Genomic DNA, 24,076 nt, shown 5'->3' with positions numbered 1-24,076 from the left:
TGACAACAATTATCTTTCTACGAGGAGAGAACTAATTCTCAAATTTAATCTCAACCAGCTGGAAATATCCAAGTTGTATACATATACAGGAACACAGATTCCAAAATTACTTCTTAATTATATAAATGTATCTTAATATGTATAATTTATTTAGAAGATGAAAATCTTCTAAAGGAATTACCAAAACAATTTGTTGATGCCCGTGGAAACATTCCACCTGGTTATCAAGCATTGGCATATTTATATAAAATTATATCAATTTATCCCGAATCAAGAGAATGAAATATCTCATTCATACATATTAAAATTAGTAGCGAGTTTTATACTCCCAAATAGAAATCGATAGTAATATTATCTCAAAGATTTAAGACTAATAATTTATACCAAATTTAGGTCGAAACTAAAAACCTAGATCCAACTAATATTTGGATTTATCATTGTTCACAACAATTATTCATATACAATCATTGCATGCAGCCAACGCACAAAATACATGAAGTAATGTACCATAAATGAGTCTATTTTTAGTAAGAATGTTGTCGCAGTCAGCAAGGAAGTAAAACAATTATTCTGTCAAAAATTAAAAAAAATACATAAATGTATGTATTGCTAGAAAAGATTCGCTACAAGAGATATAAGAAAAACTTGATGTCATAAATAATGAAAGCTAGTTGTAAAGCAAATAATTATCTCCATGAATCCAATTATTGAACATATTCTTTTTTGCCCAGTTATTCCCCATCAGACCTACTTATTAAGAACTTTATGTCAATGCTTATCTTCAAGGAATCACTGTTATGACAAAACTTATTAGAAAGGAATCTTTTCAACTCATTCAGTACAATTATTAAAGTTGTGTTGTAAATAATAGAAGAAGTCATCAGCCATGACGACTAATGATGTCTTTTTCGGCCTATTTAATGTTTTATTCTCTAGAGACAGAGGCAGAGTGAAATAAACAAGTTTTCTTCTTTTTTCTTCTTCACTTCCTCTCTTGTAATCTAATTATGTGTGTTTGTCCGTTCAACTAAATAAAATATTTATCAACTCATGTGTCTGTAAGTATGTTGTGAAGTATATAAGATTAACATGTTTTTATTTGTCGTTTATAATAATATTATGGTATTTTGTTTCTACTTCTAGCCATGCTTAGTGTAGGAAATGAATTAAAGTTGTGTTTTGTATCTCTGAAGTGATTATATAGAGTTGTGGTCTGTTAAGAATCTAAATGATCTTTTTGAGCCCTAATTTTCTCTAGAAAGCTAAGGAGAAAAACATAATATGAACTAGAGATATTAAGGTAAAATCTTAGAATAGGAAGAAACAACGTAAGATAATATTAAGATAAACTCTCTGCTAGAATATGTCGAGAAGATTTTATTTAGCCGCACTGGTAGACACACATAATTAGATTATAAGAGGTAAAGTTAAGAAGAAAAAGAAGACTTGCTTATTTCGTTTTGTCTCTTACTCTCTAGAAAATATTCTAGAGAATATAACATTAAATAGGTCGGAAAAGGCATCATTAGTCATCATGGTTGATGATTTCTTCCATTATTTGCAGCATAGCTTTAATAATCGTACTGAATGAGCTGGAAAGTTTCTTTTCTGATAAGCTTTATCATAACGTTAATTCCTTTAAGATAAGCATTGACATAAGGTTTTTTATAAGGCGGCTTTATAGAGAATAACTGGGTTGGAAAGAATATTTTCAATAATTGGACTAGTGGAGATAAGTATTTGCTTTACAGCTAGCTTTCATTATTTTTGGCATCGAGTTTTTCATGATTCCTTGCAACGTATCTCTCTTTTGGCAATACATACAATTATATATTTTTTTTTTCTTTTTGTAATCTCTGATAGAATAAATCTTTGACTTCCTTGATGACAGCTACAACATTCTTATTAAGAATGGAGACACATTTTTTATACATTATTTGATGTAATTTGTGTGTGAGTTGTTGCAATGGTTGTATATAACTAATTATTCTGAACAATGATAGACCCAAATGTTGGTTGGATCTATATTTTTAGTTTCAACCCAAATTTGATATAAATCACCAGCCTTAAATCTTTGAGATAATATTTTCATCGGTTTATATTTTGGCATAACGTTTTTAATAAGTGGATCTGATAGAGAATAACTAGGTCGAAAATAATATTTTCAATAGTTGGACTAATGAAGATAATTCTTTGCTTTACAGCTAGCTTTCATTGTTTCTGGCATCGAATTTTTCTTGTATTTTTTGTAGCATATCTCTCTTCTGGCAGTACATACATTTATATATATTTTTTTTTCTTTTTGTAATTTCTGTTAGAATAAATCTTTGACTTCCTTGATGGCCACATTCTGTTAAGAATAGAGACACATTTTTTATACATTACTTCAGGTAATTTGCGTGTCAGTTGCTTGCAATAGTTGTTTATGAATAATTATTTTAAATAATGATAGACCCAAATGTTGGTTGGATCAAGGTTTTTACTTTCAACCCAAATTTGATATAAATCACTGACCTTAGATCTTTGAGATAATATTTTCATCGGTTTATATTTTGGAGTATAAGACTCGTTACTAATTTCAATCTCTATCTTGGTTCGGGATAAGTTTGATATAAATTTATATAAATATTCCAATGTTTGATAACCAGGTGGAATGTTTTCACCGCATCAATAATTTATTTTGGTAATTCTTTTAGAAGATTTTAATCTTCTAAATAAATCATGTGTATTATGTTGCATTTATGTAATTCAAAAGTAAATTTGAAATCTATATTCTCGTATATATATACGACTTGAAACTTTCCAGCTGTATGAAAATAGATTTGAAAATTAATTCTCTTCTCATGGAGGGATAATTGTTGTCATTTATCGGATGTCTCTGTAATACTCTTTGTAAGATTAACTAATGTATTTTGCAATACCTTAGCATACGAAAACATCTTTTTTGAAGAACTGAGTACTTTTTTTTTAAGTTTCGAGATCTGTAAAATCTTGTAATTCGTTACTTGAAGAGGGGTTTGGTTCCTTTAAAATTTTAAGATTTGTAAAATATCGTATTTTTTGTAATTCAGATATTGAAGATAATTCGTCATGTTGGATTTCTCCAGACATATATTTTTTTACATTCAATAGTTCATTTAGAATGTTAGTGAAATATGCAATTTCATAGTCTAATTTTCAAATTATATTTCAAGAATTTCTAAATAATTGTTTAGACTTATAATCGGTATCGTTGGCCATGTCACAAATTTTCATACTTACATAATCTGTATTTATTTCCAGCATAATTCATGTGTCAGAATATCAACAAAAATATTTTTATTTCCTTCGATATATTCTATATCAAAAATTGTAAGCAGAGAACCAACTTTTTAATCTTATTAATCTTTTGTTATGTAAAAAGTCTACTATTTTTCTTTTAAAAATGAAATGCGTCTTATTATATATTCTAATTAAAAATATTTCATTCAAGAATATTTAATTTTCTTAATTGTCTTTTTTATTGCTCATAACTCTTTTTCATTAATATGATAATTTTGTTCGGTAGTTGTATACGTACTTGAGTTATATATGCACAAAAGTTCAGTATCATTACATCAGATTTTTATGATTACTCCCTAAGCTAATTCAAAACTGTCAGTTTTTATAATAAATATTCATCAGGTATAGGTAAATGTAATTTTGAAAAATTTTTACATAAGTCGCTAATCTGCTATAAAATTTTTTGATCGGAAGATTTTTACATAAGTCGTTAATCTACTATAAAATTTTTTGATCTTTTTCATCCCAAGATCAAGCAATATTTTTTGTAACTTCTCTTATAAAGGGGCTCTTAATTTAGCAAAATTTTGATAAATACATCAGCATATTTGATACAACCTAAAAAATGTTGTAGATATTTTATATTAGTAATTTGTTTAAAATAATCAATTTTTTTGTTAAAACATGTTCTTATAATTCGACAACACTTTTATCTATAATAAGTCCTAAGAAATCAATAGTATTAGTCACGAAGACAGTTTTCTTTTTGCTCATGGCTATTCCATGTTTTTTTAGTTTTTTGTGAAAATAAGGCTAAATGTTTTAAATGTTTAGTAATAGTTTGACTGAATATTAGAATATCATCCATATAAATAAGGCAAAAATGTGATAATTTATTAAAGATAGTATCCACTGGTTTTTGAAATATTTGTCGAGCATTTTTTAACCCAAAAGGTATAACGTTCCATTGATAGTGACCCTGCAGGACTAAAAGCGATAAATTTTCTACTATTTAGGTGCATCAAAATTTATCAAAATCTAGATTTACAATCAATTTAGAGAATCATCTAGGCGTTTTAATATGATTTATTAATACCTCTTTATTTGGTATGAAATAACAATCAAATTTAGTGTTATCATCAAGTTTTATATAATTAATCATGATTTGTTCTTCACAATTTCTTATTAAAAAGGCTAGACTGCTATGTGGACTATTATTGCTTCTATTAATACAAGGTTTAGTAATTTTTTAATTTGAATCTGAATTTTTTTTTTATCTTCAGATTTGTATTTCATAAGACGCACTCCAATGATTAGTGAGGGATGAATTAATTCAATAATTGTGATGGGCTCATCTTGAGACTAGAATTGTAGGGGATTTTCTGAGAATGAAGGGTTAAATAGAGAAGATGCAAAAGCACGGAGTTCTGCAAGTTCGGAATTATCCGGGCAAAAATGGTATATATATGAGATCAGAGATTAAGCAGATGGGGAAACACATTTTTAATATGTTGATCTAAATTATAATCACCACGCTGGCTGCGAAAATTGGGTGCAATAGAATGAAATTTTGGCGTGCGGATTAATGGACAAATGAGTGGATAATGAGTGGGGGTTACTACGATGATTTCAGTTGATCGAGTGAATGAGAGGAAAGTTTTAAGGAAATTAATTCTAAAAAATAAATCAGGGTCATCGTTAGGGAGACACCATAATTTCGGTATTTTAAGAAAGGCTGATTGAATAACAAAAAATTGATCAGTCCAATATTCATTGATAGTTCGAGGACCATTAAAGGTTTCAAGTAGTAGTTTTTCAGTATATATAGGAATATGACCGGGAATCATAAATTTTAGAGCTAGTGACATTGCAACAAGTATCACATAAAGTGTGTATTAGAATAAGTTCATATGTAGGAATATATAATTCTATAGTAATGTAGCTATAAAAGCGCATTACGTAGTAATGTATAGTTATCTATATTGGCAATATTATGTATAAATGTTATAGTATATTGTTAGAGAAAATCCACACATACTAGGATATGATTTGAATTTTTCATCTATTAAAAATAAATGTTGGAAATCAATCCTTTGATCATTGATATTCCAAAATCCAAAAGTAAATTAGCTTCGTGAGCACAGAAATATTTCCATCCAAGATAGTCTCAATATATGTATGTCGTATCTTTTAATGCATGAAAACTTGTTTCAAGTATTAGTTTTTCAGTATATATAGGAATATGACCGGGAATCATAAATTTTAGAGCTAGTGACATTGCAACAAGTATCACATAAAGTGTGTATTAGAATAAGTTCATATGTAGGAATATATAATTCTATAGTAATGTAGCTATGAAAAAGCATTACCTTGTAATGTATAGTTATCTATATTGACAATATTATGTGTAAATGTTATAGTATATTGTTGGAGAAAATCCATACATACTAAGATACGATCTGAATTTGACACCTAAAAATAAATGTTGGAAATCAATCCTTTCTTCATTGATATTTCAAAATCCAAGGAGTAAATTAGCTTCGTGAGTACAGGAATATTCTCATCCAAAATAGTCTTGATATATGTATGGAGTATCTTTTAATACTTGAAGAATTGTTGGTACTACGTTTTGATCTATATGTAATCGATGAGATCCTATGTCTAATAAGATCATACATCTTTTTTCTAACGTGATATAATCTCCAGTTACTAGTAATTGATTATTATTATATTCCCGTATACTTGGAGAGGGTTTAAGAAGGATGGATAGACTTGTTTTTGAATCTAGAGATCATTGTGGTTGTATAGCAAGTGAATTATAATTTTCTGTGAAGTTAAATCAGGGATTCCGTTGGCTTCCATAGTTTCTTTCTTCATCAAAATCAAGAAGAAGATTAGAAGAAGGAGGAGTAATTTCTAATTCACTGATTTATTTAGGTTAAATAATTTGACCAATATGGGAAAAGAGAGTACCTAAACGAATTGGGTCAATATGTGGCTTAAATAATCCTATTTCTGAAGAAAAAATATTGGTGAGAGAGCTCTGATGTATTAGTCTACCATGCATCTTTTTTTAGATAATAATTTTAAAAAAGGTTACACATCCATGATGGCAACTCTTTCATTAAAATGATTTCAAGAGTTCTATATTACAGATTCTACAAAATATCAGGTAACCCTCCTCTAGCATCACTTTACTTATAAAGAAGCATGCCTTGCATCTAATTAATCCAATGGATTTGTAGGTCAAACTGAGTCCACGCACTGCTTCAAAAGAAACTCAATACCAAATTCCTATGTTCTTACACTAAAATCTATGTTCATTTAAATGGAACGTAACCTACATAAATATCATTCTGATAAATATATTTTCACAGGAAATCTGTACAGTTAGAATATGCTATAATTTGAAACTTGAAATTTATATGTAATTGAAGCAACTACCTGAATATCTCGAATAAGAAGAAGCGTTGCCAAGGACCTTGAATCAGAATGAACAACGGAATCCTCAACAGACTCATCTGCAAGAATTAAAATCTGTTCCAGAAATTTAGTATCTAAAAATTGGGAATAAGAAATAGTTACCAAGAGATGCATCTAACAGTAATAGGATTCTCAAGAAAAAATATCCCCGAGTGCATTATGGCTATTAATTGCAATTAGAAATTTACATAGAACTTCATAAATTTTGGCCTTCTTGCAAAAGGAAAATAGGTTTAAGACTACAAATAAAAGAATAACAATTTACACTATTTTGCAAAATATGAGAGCTAATCAAGACATAAATCATAGAGTTTGTCATGAAAACCCTAGTATTACTACACGCAAGAGTTCACAATGAACTTTAGCAATAATTTTAAGGTTTCATGTCAAAATCAAGTAACAATTCTATGATTTCAAAAAATTTGGGCATGTGAGCCAAAGATATTTATCCTTTTATCCTGGCTTCTAAAACTTTGACATGAATGTAGTCTTACAATGTCTCGCTGCGTTCGTGGCGGGTTTGCCCTCCCCTACAAAGCCATCACCCCTTGCACTTCGTTTCATTGCACTTTGTGTATGTAATGCCTCGTTGTGCTCGCGATGGCTTCTTTATATGGAGACATATCGAGTACTCATTGAAATAAGGACTTGAGCCATTGTCACGTGAATTTTGTGTGATCTTTGTTGAACCTTGTTGTTGTCAAGGCAGCTTTTGTTGGTTCTCCTTTCGTAGGCTTTCTTCTCCTAGTCGGTTCATGGGATGTCTTTGACGACAATGCCACTTATGGTGTCAGCTTCACATCAGCTCTTGGTTCCTGTAGCACCTAGGCAGCCCTCAATGTGCCATTCCCATCTCTACTCCCACCGGTGGCAGATGTTTGCTGATCTCTTGTTTGTGATCTTTCCCCTTCTCTTCCATTGAACACCATTAAAGGATATTCAAAATTACTTGTTTTATCAAACCCACTTTGGATCCCACCTCCTCATGCAATGAGTTCTAGTAGGGCCCTAGTTGACCCACCACTGAGTTCACCGTGTCCTTTTCAAATGGACCCTAATGTTTTTTAGGCTTTTCCTTCTTTTTTTAATCCCTATGGTTGAGCCTCCTCCACCTGGATGCCCATGATATTTTACAAATGCTATTCTTGTTTCAAATACTGCAGAAATTTTCCCCTCTTCACTTCACAGCTCAGCTCGTCTTCAGCTCAACAACATAAATAGCCTCCTTCTCAAAGAAAGTATTCTCTTCTCTTTTTCGACGAAAAAATTTTATACTCGCTAAACCTCTCAAACTCTCACTTAACGGCAAATTTCTTATGGATAGTCTTAGCATGGAGGTAATTCACAAGTTCTTGTATGATTTGAAGCTGACTCATGACCCCTGACCAATCATAAAATTTTTTTTACAAGTTGATTACATCAGACTCTTCTCATGACAATCATATTAGATCAATTGTTTTCTTTAGAAGTAGATTACATCAAACACTTCTCACAAAAATCATATCATATAAAAAGCTTTCGAGTAAGCATGTTAAAATTGTCCGTCAATACTGATTTCTCCAGGGAGCCTCATGTCACTCCTATTTGGATCTAGTTTCCGTGACTTGATCTACACTATTTCAACCACAGTATCCTATTATTCTTTACTTCTATTTTAGGAAAGTGTTTGCTGGACGATGCTGCAGCAACTTGTTTTACTAAGCCCCTATGGCTATGAATAGTTACAAACCATTTCTTAAGGAATTGTAAGCTAGGTCTCAATCATGTAGAAAACATCCATCATGCTCCTCTATCCATATTTTTGGGCATTAAATTCTCTTAATATTTCAGAACTCAATCCTAAGCTTGGAAATCCTAAAAATCAACCGCAGAAACTTTCCACCTAATGCTCATGAAGATCCTCCTACCCGTTTGGTAAAGTCCCCCCTCATCTGATTAGTCTATTCAAATAACTCATAGGACAGATCAATTTCTGCTTAGGAGAATGCGGCTTATGTTCTTATCCTTTCTTGTCCTTTGATATCATAGCCACATCAACTGTAGATATTATCACAACATTATTCCACTAGTTCTTAAAACATTTTAACCTCACACATTTGTAAACAAAATGATAATTTGTTTTCATGGTATGTTTCTAATTTTAATTTTAACATTCAGAGTGTTAACACCCTGGTGGAAAAATAATTTTATGTTATTATAACAATTGGGACATAAATAAAACAAAATCTATCGTTATTTACCTTTTTTAACTAGGTATCAAGCTAGACAGACGCAAGCGTCTCCTGTGACATGGATCGAACGTGACACCCAAGTCAAACGAACGGCGTATGGCCGAACCAATGAGTTCTTTCCATTCCTTTCCAATTCCAGCATGTTTCCTTTTATCCTTCCTTTCTAATATTTTCCTACGTATCGGTGTATTGGGGTTCGAATTCTTAGTTTCTCAGTGCTTTATGTCAAGACGACAATCGACATTTCAGGGTTTCCCTTCCAGGGCCATATTCAAGGGTTCGGAGGATTCTCTAACAGTATTTTGCTCTCGAGGTGGTGATTATCTTCCCTATTCTCATTCCACATCCTCCCGACATCGCTCCCGACCGCGACTTCCCTGCAGTGACCGTCCAAAAAGCTACATACCACTATTTTTCCTGCAATTTCCCACTTTTCCTCACTTTCACCGTGATGGAAGGCCATCTTTTCGCTGTCCTACAGTCCACCGTATCCCTCTTCGCTACTGCTGCCTCCTTACTTCATTGCGCAATCCATAATAGCACTTCCATTGTAGTTTGGCTGCTGTCTAGCCCCTTATCCTTGCTTCCAAAGCCCAAGGTAGCCCGCCTTCTCGTTGTTCCGGCAGTTTCTCACCTTTCATTCATTGCCACTAACACCCCCTTGCTGCCGCCCCACCATCCGGCCTTCCAGCCCACTTTACTATCTCTCCAGGCGTCCAAACCCTCACCGATCACCATCAACACACCAAGATCCATCCTAGTATGAGTTGGTGTTTTCATTTGCCGCACTTTCAAATTTTTGTGTTGCGTAGTTGTTATTTTCCCTTTCAGTGTCTTGGTCGTAACCGCCCAAGGGCTTTTCCACTAATACTATTTGTTTTGTTATTGTCGCTTGGGTTAAGTACGGTATCATTTCGTATCAGAGCTAGCCTAATTCTAGTCCTATCTTAGGGTTGCCTAAATCCCACCACCAAGCCCAAAATATTTCCTTCCCAGCTAACATCACACCCATACACCATATCCCCTATATGCACACACACCATAGTCATGCCACCGTGGAGACAAGTATTAGACGTCAATCAAAAGTTTACCATGGAAAAGATACAATAGCAACTCCGCTGATTGCTACAACGGCTCAATGAAATTGTGGAAAGGACCCATGGAGAGGTCACTGTTGACCGTGATAGTGAGATCCGAGAAAAGTGAGAAGAACATCTGAATCATTTTCACAAGGATGATTTTAATGAAGAGGAGAATCGATTAACACATTTTGGGATTCAATATCAGATAAGATCGAGAGAGAAAGTGTTTGTTAAACGATACAAGGACATGAGAGTGAAAGTGAATATACCAAATTTTGAGGGAGGAATGAATCTGATAACTTCATTGAGTGGTTGTGGATAGTTGAGAGGATCTTTGAATACAAAGAGGTATTGGATCACAAAAGAGTAGCAACCACCTCCTTTCAAATAACCACCTACACCTGAAGGTATCAACAGAAGCACACCTGGAGGAGTTGGGAAGACTAGTTAAGGGAATGACAAAGCATATCAAAGTGGAAAGAAGCCTGAAATGCTTCAGATGTTATGGATATGGACACCATGGCTTTAGTTGCCATAAGAGCCGAGTTGCTTCATTTACTGAGCAGGGTGTCATCGAGGAAGTGAGTCATGAAGAGGTAACTGAAGAGTAGATTGAGGAGTACCAACTCCAGAGAGAAGAGGGTGAGGTGCTTGTTGTGATGAGGGTTCTATAGACGAAATCGTGGACGGATCACTCGTGGATGAGGCACATCTTTCGCACCTGATGTATTGTGAGAGGGAATGTATGCAGTCTCATCATTGATGAACAAAATTGTGAGAATGCAATCACCACTTTTATTAGGAAGAAGTTGCTTGGCTACGCACAAACATTCCCAGCCCTATTCTCTGACCAGTTTGAAGGGGAAAAAGTTACAAGTGGATCAAGAATGTTTGGTAGAGTTTTTCATTGGAGACCAGCTACAGGATCAATTATGGTGTGACATGGTGTCAATGTGCTACATCCTACAGGAGATCATAGTCGGTTGATAGCAGGACTTAGCAAGATGAGTTCAAAAACACTTCTTCGTTCACAAAGGAGGGGAAGTGCATCATTCCTTTCACCATTAGGGGTTCTAGAGGAGCAGAGATGCATGTCGTGGAGAAGCCTGTGGTCTTATGTGCGACCTTTTTGCAATTAGTACGGGAAACCTCAGTGGTGATGGCATTAGTGGTCTTAGAGGGACATGAAGAAAATAACGAGCCAGTAGAGACGATCCAACCACTACTAACTGGTTTTCAGGATCTGGTGGAAGACAGCCTAGCAGAAGGTCTACCACCACTTAGGCGTATCCAACATAACCATAGATCTTATTCGTGGGTAGGTGTTATCAAACGGGTCTGCTTGAAGATTGATGCCAGCTCAGAATGAGGAGTTATAATGGCAGGTGCAATATCTTATTGCTTGGAGGTTGGTGACGAAGAGTACTGGCCCATGTGTTGTTCCCACTTTGATGTGCCTAAGAAAGATGATTCATGGAGGATGTGCATTTTAGTCGAGCTATAAACAAGATCGCCATCAAGTACAAGTTTCGTATAAATTATCCGGATGATCTACTGGATTAGTTGCATGGAGCCACTCTCTTTTCCAAGATTGATTTGCATAGCAATTATCACCAGATCGGGATGAGATCAGGGAATAAATGGAAAACTGTCTTTAACACTAAAGATAGATTGTACGAGTGGACAATCATGTCATTTGGGTTGTCCAATGCACCTAGCACATTCATGAGGCTGATGCACCAGGTGTTCCGAGCTTATATTGGAAAGTTTGTGGTTATTTACTTTGAAGACATCCTCGTCTACAACAATTCAGAGAAAGAGCATTGCAACATTTAAGGTTGTTCTTTGAGATCCTATGAGTGAAATTGTATGTCCATCCAAAGAAGTGCTACTTTGTGTGACACAGATATGCTTTTTGGATTACATTGTACCTGATGAATGCATTCAAATGGAACTTACAAAGATAGAGATGATCGTGTGTTTGACAAATCCACAATCTTTTACCGAGATGAGGCATTTTTTTGTGTTAACATCTTTCTATAAAAGATTCATCAGTTGCTTCTATTATATGTGGAGCCTGATTGGCAAGGAGTGTGCCTAGAGAGGCACCCTGGTGCCTAGCAACTGGGATCCCAGTGCCCACGGAAGTGTCTTGGCACCTAGCAGTTGGGAACCCAGCGTTAAGGGGCGCCTAATCTTCTAAGGAACGAGCCACGGACAACCCGACGCCCTGTGAGTTGCTCCAACACCCAGTTACGCTCTTTTCCAACATATGAATCCGAGCACCCGAAAACTCGAGGCCCAAGATGGGCGTCAAGGCGCATGTAACTGATTTATGAGGTTTGAGATTTTAAGTCTCGGGTTTCTTTGCAATAAGAAATGCATGCAAACATGACTGCATTGAGTATTGTGAATTGATTTCCGTGAATTTCTCTTGTAAGATCGAGAGAGGAACATTTGTGAGTTCTGAGATTGCATTGAGAGTTGAGTGCGTTGTAATTGTACAAGTCTCCTCATTTCATAGTGAAATTTTTGGTGTGGCGTGATTATAAATTTTTCTCATTTTCAAGTTTTTCCATGTTAAATCTGTGATCATTTTACAGGATTTATTGTCTGTATTTATGTACAATTATTTTGTTTTGAATCTCTCGAATTGGTACTTTTTCTGCAACTCCTGAAAAATGAATATCCCTCAATAGCTTCAACATCATTACAAAGCCCTTGACAAAAGCTACTAGAGAGAGAGAAGTTTCAATGGACAGGAGTAGCTTAGTCCACCTTTTGACACTCTGAAGGAGAAGGTGACTCAAGCCTTAATAATAGCTCTACTGGATTTCAACCAACTATTCGAGGTGAAGTGTAACGCTTCTAGTGTGTGGATTAGAGTAGTAATGAGCGAAGGAGGGTGCCCTATATCCTTCTTCAGTGAGAAGTTCAATGACTCCAAGAGAAAGTATTCGACATATGATAAAGAGTTGTATGCAATAATGAGAGCTCTTAAATATTGGAGTAACTACCTATTGACGAGCGATTTTACCTATTTATTGATCACGAGGCACTAATGTTCATGAACAGTTAAAGCAAGCTGAAGGGAAAATATGCTTTTAAAGTTGAGCTCTTGGGGTCGTTCCAAATCGTGCTCAAGCACAAGGCAAGAGATCATAATCAATTCGTCACTTGTTGATTGCCTACAAGCAGGCTAGATTTGTGGGATTTAAGGTAGTGAAAGAGTTGTACAAGGAAAATGAGGATTTCAGAGTTAATGTGACAACGGTGCCAGGAGAGGCCTACAGGACAATAGCACAAAGCTAATGGCTACCTGTTCCACCAAAACATATTGTGTACTCACAGAACCATCACTCAGAATAGTCACAATGGGGGATTAACGGGTCATTTTGGCAGAGACAAGACCCCGCCCTGGAGAAGGAACACTTTTTTCTAGGCTAGACTAACGAGAGATGTTCAGCAGTACCTTAGGTAGTGCAGATTTTGTCTCTTGGCCAAAACCAAAGGGTAAAATATAGGGGTTATACACACCCTAACCAATACCAGAGGATTCATGAATGGATGTAATCATGGATTTTGTGGTTGGTCTTCTAAGGACGCAGCGAAATAATGATTCAGTGATGGTCATGTTTGACGGGTTCTCGAAGGTGGCTCATTTTGTGCCTTGCCACCAAACGCTGGATGCATTACATGTAGTTGACTCGTACTTTAGGGAGATCGTGAAACTTCAAGGAATACCCAAGAACATTACCTCTAATAGAGATGCTAAGTTTTTGAGCAACTTCTAGAGGAACCCTAGTCCGGTCAACCGACAGCTTAGGTTTGACCAACCGCCCCGACCCGGTCGCCTTGGACAGATCGACCAATCACTTTGGTATAGTTGACTATTATGGCCCAATGGACCCTGTTAACCATGATACCCAATTAACCGTCCTAATCACACCAATAGGTAGATGGCCCAACTTCACTTGCATATGTGTGGTTTGCATGTGCACTTGCATCATTTGCATTCCTCGTATGACATATTTGAATTTATGCTTGTATGTGCAAAAAAATTAAACTTTTTTTAATGTTATGTTATATGATAAACTCATTTGCATGATGAAATTTTAAATCTTTTGCCTTTGGCACGTCCTTATATTTGACGTCTCAATAAGCACCGACACTTTATACCACTATGTGTGTGAGGTTTGATATTCGTATTTTGTGGTGAATGGAGGCTAACAATGCAAGTCCGTCGATGTCTGAATTTCCTATATGGAAGACATACCACCACGTCTCTTGTGGTGTCATACTTGAACACCATAAGACTTTCCACGTTGTATACTCAATCAAGTGCCTTAGAGCCTTTGAACACACTAAGTGTGCAACATATCTGCACTTGAGTTTGTCATTTGCATGATTGGTGCTCTTATGTCGTATGCTTGTACTTGCATCTTCACGTGTGTTTCGATAGTGAGTGAGACTTGTTAGGTGAGTGGTCGCGTGCTTGTCTTAATGCATTAACGTGCATTATTTGTCAGGTAAATCCCAGTGAACAATGTGAGCCATTGCATCGGAATTAAAACAAGTATGATTGTGTTAAGAATCCAAAAGATCTTGTTAGGAGAAACTACTCGGAAAGAATTTTCTAATTTCACCGCAGAATAGGATCACAAGATTCGAGAAAATCTGATCAATAAATGTAAGCACAGAAATAAAATCAAAATAATTAGAAAAGCCCACGACAATTTTACATAGAAAAACTCGATAACGGGAAAAACCATGAAACCACACCACCGCAAATTCACTCTGAAATTCAAATAGTTTTACAAAGGACTCACACAAGTTTCTTTTCCACACTCATACGAAAAAAATTACATGACTCTCCACAATCTTCCTTCCCCGATCCAATGCGAACAACACGCCGAAATTCGAGAAACCCTTCTCTCCAACTCTTCTCTCCTTCACCAGGAACTTGTTAAAGAACACCAAAGAAAGATCTACGATAGGCCACTTGTGCCTTAAAACCAAAATTTTTGTGTACCAACTGCTCCGGGCGCAAAAGCGCTTGCGCCCGTCTCTCAGGAAGCAGAATCACATCAAGCATAGTTGGGCGCTTGGGCGCCCAAGAGGGGAGTAAAGGCACCCTCTTCTCTGACAAACGCCAAAACATGGGCGCAAAAGCGCTCAGAGAGGACACAATTGCGCCCCCATCAGAAGAAGCGCCCAAGCCCGGCACTTGGGCGTCACGTTCTCAGTCTCCTTAGATGTTTTGGCTCCACAAGACTAACAGATCTAACTTGTGTCAACTTGCATGTTACAGGTGCATTTAATGTCCCTATTTTTAAATTAAAACAATTTCATTTTTCTAAAATATGCAAATATCAAGCCAGGTCATACATGAAGCCAACTATATTTTAAAATCCATCTCGGGTGACATTTGTTAGATCCCATCGCTCTTTAAGATGGGGTCGTTGTGGCGACGTTATTAAAGTCACACATACTCGGAAACTTTAACCTGAGCACTTAGACGCTGGTTAAGATAAATTTTGTTAGATGATGTGCTAGGCTAGGATTAGGGTGTTTGGTAGTCTTTTCGTTGTCTGACTATTATTCTTTGTTGGTTTGGTTGCCCTAGCCATACATCACTTGTATTTTTTAGTCTTCATTGTGTGGACATGTGCAATAGTGTATTAGGTCGATTTTCTCGCAGGGAGTCATGCCAAAATATACACACACAAGTTTAATAAGTGGGAGCAATGTCATGATCTATATGTTAACTCTTCTTTGTAGGTGTTTTTATAAGCTACTCCCGCCAGATATTGCTCGCATGCGTTGCATGTTAACCCGCGCTAACGTTTTATAGGGGTCGGTCCTTTTTTCTTTTATCATGTATTTTGCAATCCTAGAATCGAGTCTGTATCGGAAATAAGGTACGGGCATGGGTTCCGAAGCGTTTGGCGCGGGAACCAGATGAAAGGGATCAGGAGCAGCAGCTCGTGTCCCTTAATTTAATTACGAATTTATATTTTTGTATAGAATTAGGTACAGGCGTCTATAGACGAAGTTCGACCACTTTTACTGTTTTCCTTAAGAAATGTTGTCGAGCTAGTGGCACCGACATGTTCTTGCATTATGTTTGGTTTGTCTTAAATTTTATTTTGTGACTGCTTTATTTTTTTATTTTCTTTTTGTTCGTTGTTTGCTTGGGATTGATCACAAAAAAATTTTTGGCTCATTCAGGGCTCTAAAACTTTAAACTTACTATAAAAACTTAAAACAAAACATTAAGATTAATAAAGATTTATGTTTAAAATATTCACAAATTTTAAACCTTGCACTTACTTTTTTGTATGGTCTTCACTTTTAAAACGGTTCGCATGAACGGCTATACACCCAAACATTTTTAATAAATACTTAACATCTAAGATTGTGGTAGATAATTGCATCATATTTCATATACCCTAGAAGAAATCTCAGTGTTTCACCTATTTGATTGGCCCAGCATAGTTTTCTACTTAGTTGATTGTTTAGTATGCTTAGAGTGTTAGAGATTTCTCCGACCCAGACGCGATCAAAATCCTTTGCTAAGAATGTTTACAAATTTGTAGTTGGATCTCTCTTTCTCTTCTTTCTTATAGCATCTACGTCATTCATTTGGTGAGTATAAGTCTAACCTCTTTGAGCTTTACTCACATAGATCATAAAAGTAGAGTTTTCTTCTTTGACCTTCGGGTCACCAGGATTCACTTAGACGACGCAATTCACGGATTGCCGACAAGGTATCTTTAGTCTTGTTGGGTTGACTACATTCACAACCAGGTAGACTTAGGGTCTTAATAGTTTAAGATGGTGGATCTGTAGTATCCTGGTCCGGCTACCTCTACCTACTTAGGGATCACTCTACCCATCATATTATTAAGCTCTTCTGAGCAACGTCATCCTGTTTTGAATTTGTTGGCATCATCTTGACGACCTGATTACTGATGAGTTGTCTCCCATTAGAGATACGGTGATTCACCATCTGCCTTTATGGCCCGGCGAGCTCTAAAGTATAGAAATATCCTTGTTGAGGCGATTTGGTTGTTTCTTAGGTTCCGCATGGCGATGAGTCACTATCCATTTGGGATGTGAAAGACTCACCCTCTATCATGTGGCTTATCGAGGACTTTTAAGGCATCAAAGCATTTTCATACGAATAACCATCCTTCGGTGTTCATTTCACCAGATTATGATAATGTAAGTGAACATCTTTTATCGGGAGTATTTTTGGGTATCCCCCAAGATGCAATTAAGTAAAGAGATACATTCCTTTTGGAGCGCTCTTGATCCCAGAATAAAAATATTTTTTTTGTTCTCTAGTTTTGGGTGGTTTATGTACGAATTTTCTTCGTGGAATTCGCGTTTCAAGATATTTTGATTTGATTTTGTTCAAACGTATACTCTCGGTCTATCACATGAAGAGCACCCCTATATAAGCCCTCCATGTTTCTTTTTAACTTTTTGTCCATTTGTTGTTGTATATTCTTCTTTTTGAATCTTCTCCTCTTCGAATCATTTATATGATCCGAGAAGGAAAGTTATTCCAAAAGGGAAAGATATGAACATAAATTTAGACAAGCAGGCAACTCCTAGTTTATTTAAAAAGAACCAAAAACAATATGGCAACTCCACTGGGGAGGAGTCCTTCTCTTCATAAGTTTCGCTTATATGTTATGGGCTTGTAGCCTCTCTACCCATATTTGGAGTTTCACTTACATTATCATGACATGATATCTTCTCCTTCTATCACTTGTTGAGCTTTATGAGACATTTTGGATTTCACTCTATGCGTCAAATGTTATGGTTAGCAACTTGACATATTTCGTCCCTTTTGTTCTCACCCATAGCATTACAGTCGTTGCATAGTCGCATGCATCAATATTGTTGTACTTTTGTGATTATTTCTTGATTTTTTTCCGACTTTCTGATTTGTGACCCTTCTGATTGATAGATATGGACAATCAGAAGCGGATTACAATTAAGCCCACAGAAAAGAACTGTTGAAATTCAGAATAATGCGGAATAAAATGAAATACTTAATTATTTCATTGATATGAACGGGGGTATAAATAACCTTTACAAGAATCCTATAATAGGAAAAGTAATAAAAAAGGAGTGATATTTAAGAAAATATATATCACCTAATATCTTCAATAATCAATTCATATTAATTCTTAAGAGATATAGAAAATAACATAAATAGGGATACAAATAATTCATAATTCAAAGAAAAAAATATAAAATAGGAAAGGAAGCATCTCCTTATATTAAGAAAATGGTTTATTCATCATAACTTCTTATAGCAATAAATTATTTTCTATTATAATTTTTAACACTCCCCCTCAAGTTTGGAATGAAGAAAAATTGGTCGTTTGGGTTATCGAATTTACTAGATTCAGATTTTGCTGAATTTTGAGTTTTGTCTGTCATATGTTTCGGCATAGAAGAGAGATTCAGGCTTGACTGAATTTGTTGGATTCAGACTTGGCTGAATTTTGAGTTTTGTCTGTCATATGTTTCAGCATAGAAGAGAGATTCAGGCTTGACTGAATTTTGAGTTTTGCAGAGAAAGAGACAACCTACGGGAAAACTGACTTTTAGTTGACTGCAGTTGTCGTTGGCTGCAGAAAAAAAAAACACGTAAATCACACCCAGTAAATTCTGCTTACAGAGAAAGCAGCAAAAGAAAGCACGGCTGGAAATAGAGCTCCCACTGACGCTTGGGCCAGGAAAGAAAAAAATACTGCACGAGAAAGGGTCGGCTGGAAATGCAGCTCCCCCCGACGCTTAGGCAGGGCAGAAAAAAATACTGCAGAAGAAATGGTCGGCTGGAAACGCAGCTCCCCCCTGACGCTTGGGCAAGGAAGAAAAAAATATTGCATGAGAAAGGGGCGACGATGGATTTTGTCGGCATCGTATGATCTACAGCAGCGACATCTCCGGCGAGATGATGATGAGGCGGGTGGCGGCATCGCTAGTGCTACTCTGGTTGGAGTCTCATCGCTGGTGCAGACATAGGAGGATAAAACACAGGAAATTTTTGGATGGTTTGTGGTGATGTCTAGCCAAACTCCAAAGCATCTTGCTATCATGGTTTTATGGGAGTCGTGTACAAAAATGAAGTAAGATCCCCCGACTTTCTGAAAGTCATCGAAGAAGGAGAATCCTCCAAAACATCAGCCCGTGCATTTCTAGGCGATGACGGTGGCAACAAGCTTCTAATCGGATCTGAAAAGTTAGGAGTGCGATGCAGATGGTTCCCATCATTGGCTGCGGTATGCTGACTGGAGAAGTCTCTGATTGCAATCTAGCATGCAAGGCATTAGCCACATTGATAGGTGGAGATGGAGTAGGAGACGCCGAGAACGGAGTCGAGGGCCGATACTCCTCAAATCTAAAGCCACCCTTCCCTATGACCAGATCTGTATCCATTGAAATCTCTTTGTGGAACACAATTAATGGGTGAAATCGATAACTTGGGTGAAAAGCTACGGTGCGGAGGGGGGCTAACATAGCCCTTGTGAGGGTTGCGGCTCGATCTATATGGTTCATCATATCGATACTAGTGGCAATTGTTACAGTAAGTTCATCGTGCAAAATTCAGATTTTTGCACGACAAATTCTGACATATCAAGTCACCTTCCCTTGGTGACAAGAACGAACTCTCCTCCATACAAGAACATTATATGTGTGGTTGAATCGATCCCTCTCGTGTATAGTCTGCTGTCCCTCCCAAAGGTAGGGGTGAAAAGTTGTGAAACCTACCACCTCCTCTCCCTCGCATTCCACGACCTAAACATGGTCCGCGAGGGTGCCTAAATTCAGGTTCAAAATAACCATCATCCACCCTTGGCCGGCGCGGCGGTAAAATAGAACCTGGACGTTGTATGTGCTCTGGATCATTCTGAAACCGTGGATGGAACGCCAGAGGGGACCCGCGCCATCGAAGGCCAATCGCAGAACCACAACGCTTAGACTAGGTTGGGGCGCACGGTGGAGGAGTCCGTCAGGAGACCTCCGGCGATGCAGCGGCGAGTAGCCTCCACGGCATCATTTGAACGACAGAGAATCGCGGGGATGAACATCTTGCAGAGAATTAAGTCGGCGCTGATGCGGCGGGGAACCATGATGGCGATCATCGGTGTCATATCTGATGTCAAGATCACTCCCTCCGCCATTGCTAGCTGGAGGCTTAACGACCATGCTGCTGAGGTTGACGCTAATGCGTGAACCTGGAGACGACGATATGGATAGCGCATCTAGTTCGGACTCCGAGGCATCATCGAGATCGAACTTACGAGAGCGTATCTTTGTGATTCTTTCCATGGTTTCTGTAACCTAACGAGGCGGTCGGGAATTAGGGATCGTTCCAAATATCAAGATGAGTGTCCCTCCCTTCCTGCATAGAGGATGGCAAAAAGAGAGTCCAACAATTTTCAAAGAAAATCCGGTGAATAAAGTACGAAACTTTACTCTGATACCATGTTAAAATTCAGAATAATGCGAAATAGAGTGAAATACTTAATTATTTCATTGATATGTACGAGGATATAAATAACATTTACAAGAATCCTATAATAGGAAAAATAATAAAAATTAAATGATATGAAATGAAAGATATATCACCTAATATCTCCAATAATCAATTCATATTAATTCTCAGAAGATATAGGAAATAACATAAATAAGGAAGTAAATAATTCATAATTCAAAGAAATAAATATAAAATAGGAAAGGAAATATCTCCTTATATTAAGGAAATAATTTATTCCTCATAACTTCTTATAAGAATAAATTATTTCCTATTATAATTTTTAACAAGAACTCTGTTTCTTTCCTGAGGGGGTTAATACCTTCGCCTCCTTCAAGCACCCCATCTGGATTACCGTCGATAATCCTACTCATGTTGAGGCATTGGCCCTGTGCTCTTCACCTAAAAGGGAAAGTCCGGCACATGTTACCCTCGTGGTCGTAGTAGTCCGTGTCAACACTACCCTTCCTTCGAGGAAGAGGCCAGTGTCTGATGGTGTGGCGCTGCAGCGCCCCTCAAACTTTTCCAAACTTTCTGGCCGCCCATTCGTGCTTTCACAGATCTATACTCCTTCAACTGTCATGACACCATAGAGTGTTCCACCTTCTACTGGACTCGTTGTTCCAACTCCGTTTGTTCCAGGTCCCTCTGAGGCTCCTTCTGCCTCTAGGCTGGGTAGGAGGGCCCGGAGAACTACGAATATGTTGTTGCACGAATGGCAGCAGGGTCTTCCACAGGTTTCTACACTAAATTGTCCATCATATAGTCTATATTTTTTCTACTAATTCAAGGTCATGTACCTTTTAAATAAATCTTGAAATAGCATAAGAGTAATGAATTTCTAAGAAGTAAAAATTTATGCCCATTTCACTTTGCTATAGTCCTAACACTGTCCCAAGTTTATTTCCCGTTGCATCTCTTCCATGATAAGCTCCTTAATGACTTCCGGCACTTATCTTCTTGATGGCAAGACAAGCGTTTAAGTTTGGGAGGTGAAAAGGGGTTGGAGTGGCTACTTTAGGGCAGGATTTTTTTTTAAAGGGGATGGGGGCTGATTTCAAAAAATAGACAAGGGGGAATGATTTTGGAGTTTAGGTTAGGTTTTGGTAGATTTTGGATAACCCTAGCATGAAATTAGGACTGGGCTGAATTCAAACACCAATGGAAAACACATATTATGCTGAATTAAAATATAAAATTACAGTAAAACAAGAGAAACTCTAAAATTGCAACAAAAACAACACGCAACACTAGACTTAGGAGGATCTAGGGTGAAAGTGGCATCGGCTAAGGATTTGGAAGTTAGCAGGGTGGTGGAAAGAGGCGGTCGACAAGCTAGAAACATCAAGGTGGCTGTTTTTCAATGTCCAGACAGCAGGCCAGCAGCAGGAACAACAGCAACAGGGGACGGTTCTGGGTACAGCAGCAAGGAAGGAGTGGAATGACGGGGAAGGTTGGGTCGGTAATGGAGGGCGGTGGGCTACAGAAAAAACAGCACCTGGAAAGCAGGAACATCAAGGTAGGGGTGGATCTAGGAGATGGCAGCCAAGGTGCAACGGCGACGTGAAGGAAGCCGGTGCGGGAAAGTGGTGAGGAATGGTATCGAAAAATAAACACCGCCTTATGAACAAGATGCAACTGTAGCACACTCGGAACCCTTGGATACAGCCCTAAAAGAAAAAAGAGGGACTTTGATGACTGTCCCAAAACAAACGTAGCAACAACAATAGACACCGACGAAAACAAATAAATAGACCTAGGCTAACTAGGAGTAGACCTCACATCCCTTAGGCGGCACTCCAAAGCCTTGAGGGTTTGGTCAACCCAAATACTTCTTGAACCAGTTTGGTCCAGGCATCCCTAGGACATCCTGCATCTATCAAACGCCCCACGTCACAATTAGTCCCATTTTAGGAGACCTCGTAATATCAATTGATATTACAGGAAGGCAAACACTGATCTAAGAAAAAGCAATTCATAAAGATGAAGATAATGATTTACTATGACTTAATGGACATGGCAAAAGTCTCGGAAAAATTGAATACTCACAGAGTCAAATGTTTCCAAAGGCAGACTTTCCAGATGTCTACGGATTACAGCATTCCCCTCTTTGTGGACTAATGTAATGTTTGAGAGTCCTGAAAGATCAAGCCCACCATCTGTCAGCTTCCTCTTTCTTTCCATTATTGGAACATCATTGAACATCCATAATTCAGAGCCTGGAGGAAGAAATGCCTCCAACACCTATTCAAAACAAACACGATAATCATGATGAATGACAAAATAATCAGATGGAGCATAAAGTCCATGAAATGAAAAGACAGAATGAATAATAGCACACGTTAATGTGTCCAATGGAATAGGATAAGGACCAATATGCCGACATAAGCAACAAAAAAAAAATGATTAAATGCAATATTAATCAAACCGTGAAGCATGGTCTAAATTATATACTTAAGATAATGAATTACCATAATCATATCATCAATGTCACGACGCCAACCACAGAATAAGATCTTTTCTGGATATTTGGGAGGATTAAATACATGTGGTAAGAAACCGGGTTGCACCTGAAAAAATGTAGAATAACTTTTAATACTATGAGAAAAGGATACATCCAATGCAAGAGGTTCCTGCCAATGTGGTATTTAGAGAGCCGTTGTATGCAGCCACATATTGCATACATATCAAAATGGAAAATGTGAATAAGAGTATGCAATCACCACATACATATCAAAATGGAAAATGTGAATAAGAGTATGCAATCACCACAAGTGCTTACACAAGTATGAGTGTATGACTATATTTATTTAAGACTAATAGTTTCGAGTTAAAAATCTAATTAGGATTATAAAAACCTCAAGGCACTGATTCAATGTCAAAACTCCGAGTGAAACAAGATTTAGGTAGTGACAAAATATCAACCGATAGCTACAGATTGATAATCTAGCCACAACTGCAGACCAGAGCCTTAATACGCTCTTATATGTTTCTATTATAATAAAATAATAACCAACTAACAGAAAACTCAATTAGTGGTAGACAAGGTGATTAGTTATTGTAGAGAACTGATTTAGAGAGAAATAATTCTCTCTTAATTGTATTACTCACATGTAGGGTACATATAATATAGAAAAAATAATCACTCCTAATTTACAAACCTACCAAATATATCTAACCTAAATTAGGAAAGGAAATACATCTGAAATAAAAAATAAAATAACATAAAATAAAAACAGAAAAAACAAAAGTTTCCTAAATTGTCCTAATAAAATCCTCCACTAGATCTTCTCAGATTTTCACACTCCCCTTCAAGCTGGGTGATAAATGTTGTAGAGACCAAGTTTGGTATTGAACACTGAAAGGTGCATAAAGGAAAAGCTTTGGTGAAGACATCTGCAACTTGTTAGTATGTTGAGATGTACCTCAGTTGCATAATTCCCTCATTAACTTTTCCA

At 36.8% G+C, this 24,076-nt stretch overlaps 1 protein-coding gene across 3 annotated transcripts in view; it reads right to left on the bottom strand.

Moving 5' to 3' along the window:
* LOC110037911 (ion channel DMI1-like) overlaps positions 1–24,076 on the bottom strand; it is a 51,516-nt gene that overhangs the window by 7,579 nt on the left and 19,861 nt on the right. For 2 of the 3 annotated variants that reach the window (XM_020742652.1, XM_020742651.1), the window contains exons 8-10: positions 23,090–23,188; positions 22,668–22,862; positions 6,706–6,798 (exon numbers count right to left, since the gene is read on the bottom strand). In XM_020742652.1, coding sequence (XP_020598311.1) covers positions 6,706–6,798; positions 22,668–22,862; positions 23,090–23,188 — 387 coding nt within the window. The remainder of the gene's footprint in view (positions 1–6,705; positions 6,799–22,667; positions 22,863–23,089; positions 23,189–24,076) is intronic. The other variant, XM_020742650.1, reaches the window with a different exon arrangement.

Source organism: Phalaenopsis equestris, unplaced genomic scaffold, assembly GCF_001263595.1.
Source record: "Phalaenopsis equestris unplaced genomic scaffold, ASM126359v1 Scaffold226954, whole genome shotgun sequence".
Taxonomy (NCBI): domain Eukaryota; kingdom Viridiplantae; phylum Streptophyta; class Magnoliopsida; order Asparagales; family Orchidaceae; genus Phalaenopsis; species Phalaenopsis equestris.
This window is presented reverse-complemented; position numbering and strand designations above follow the sequence as displayed.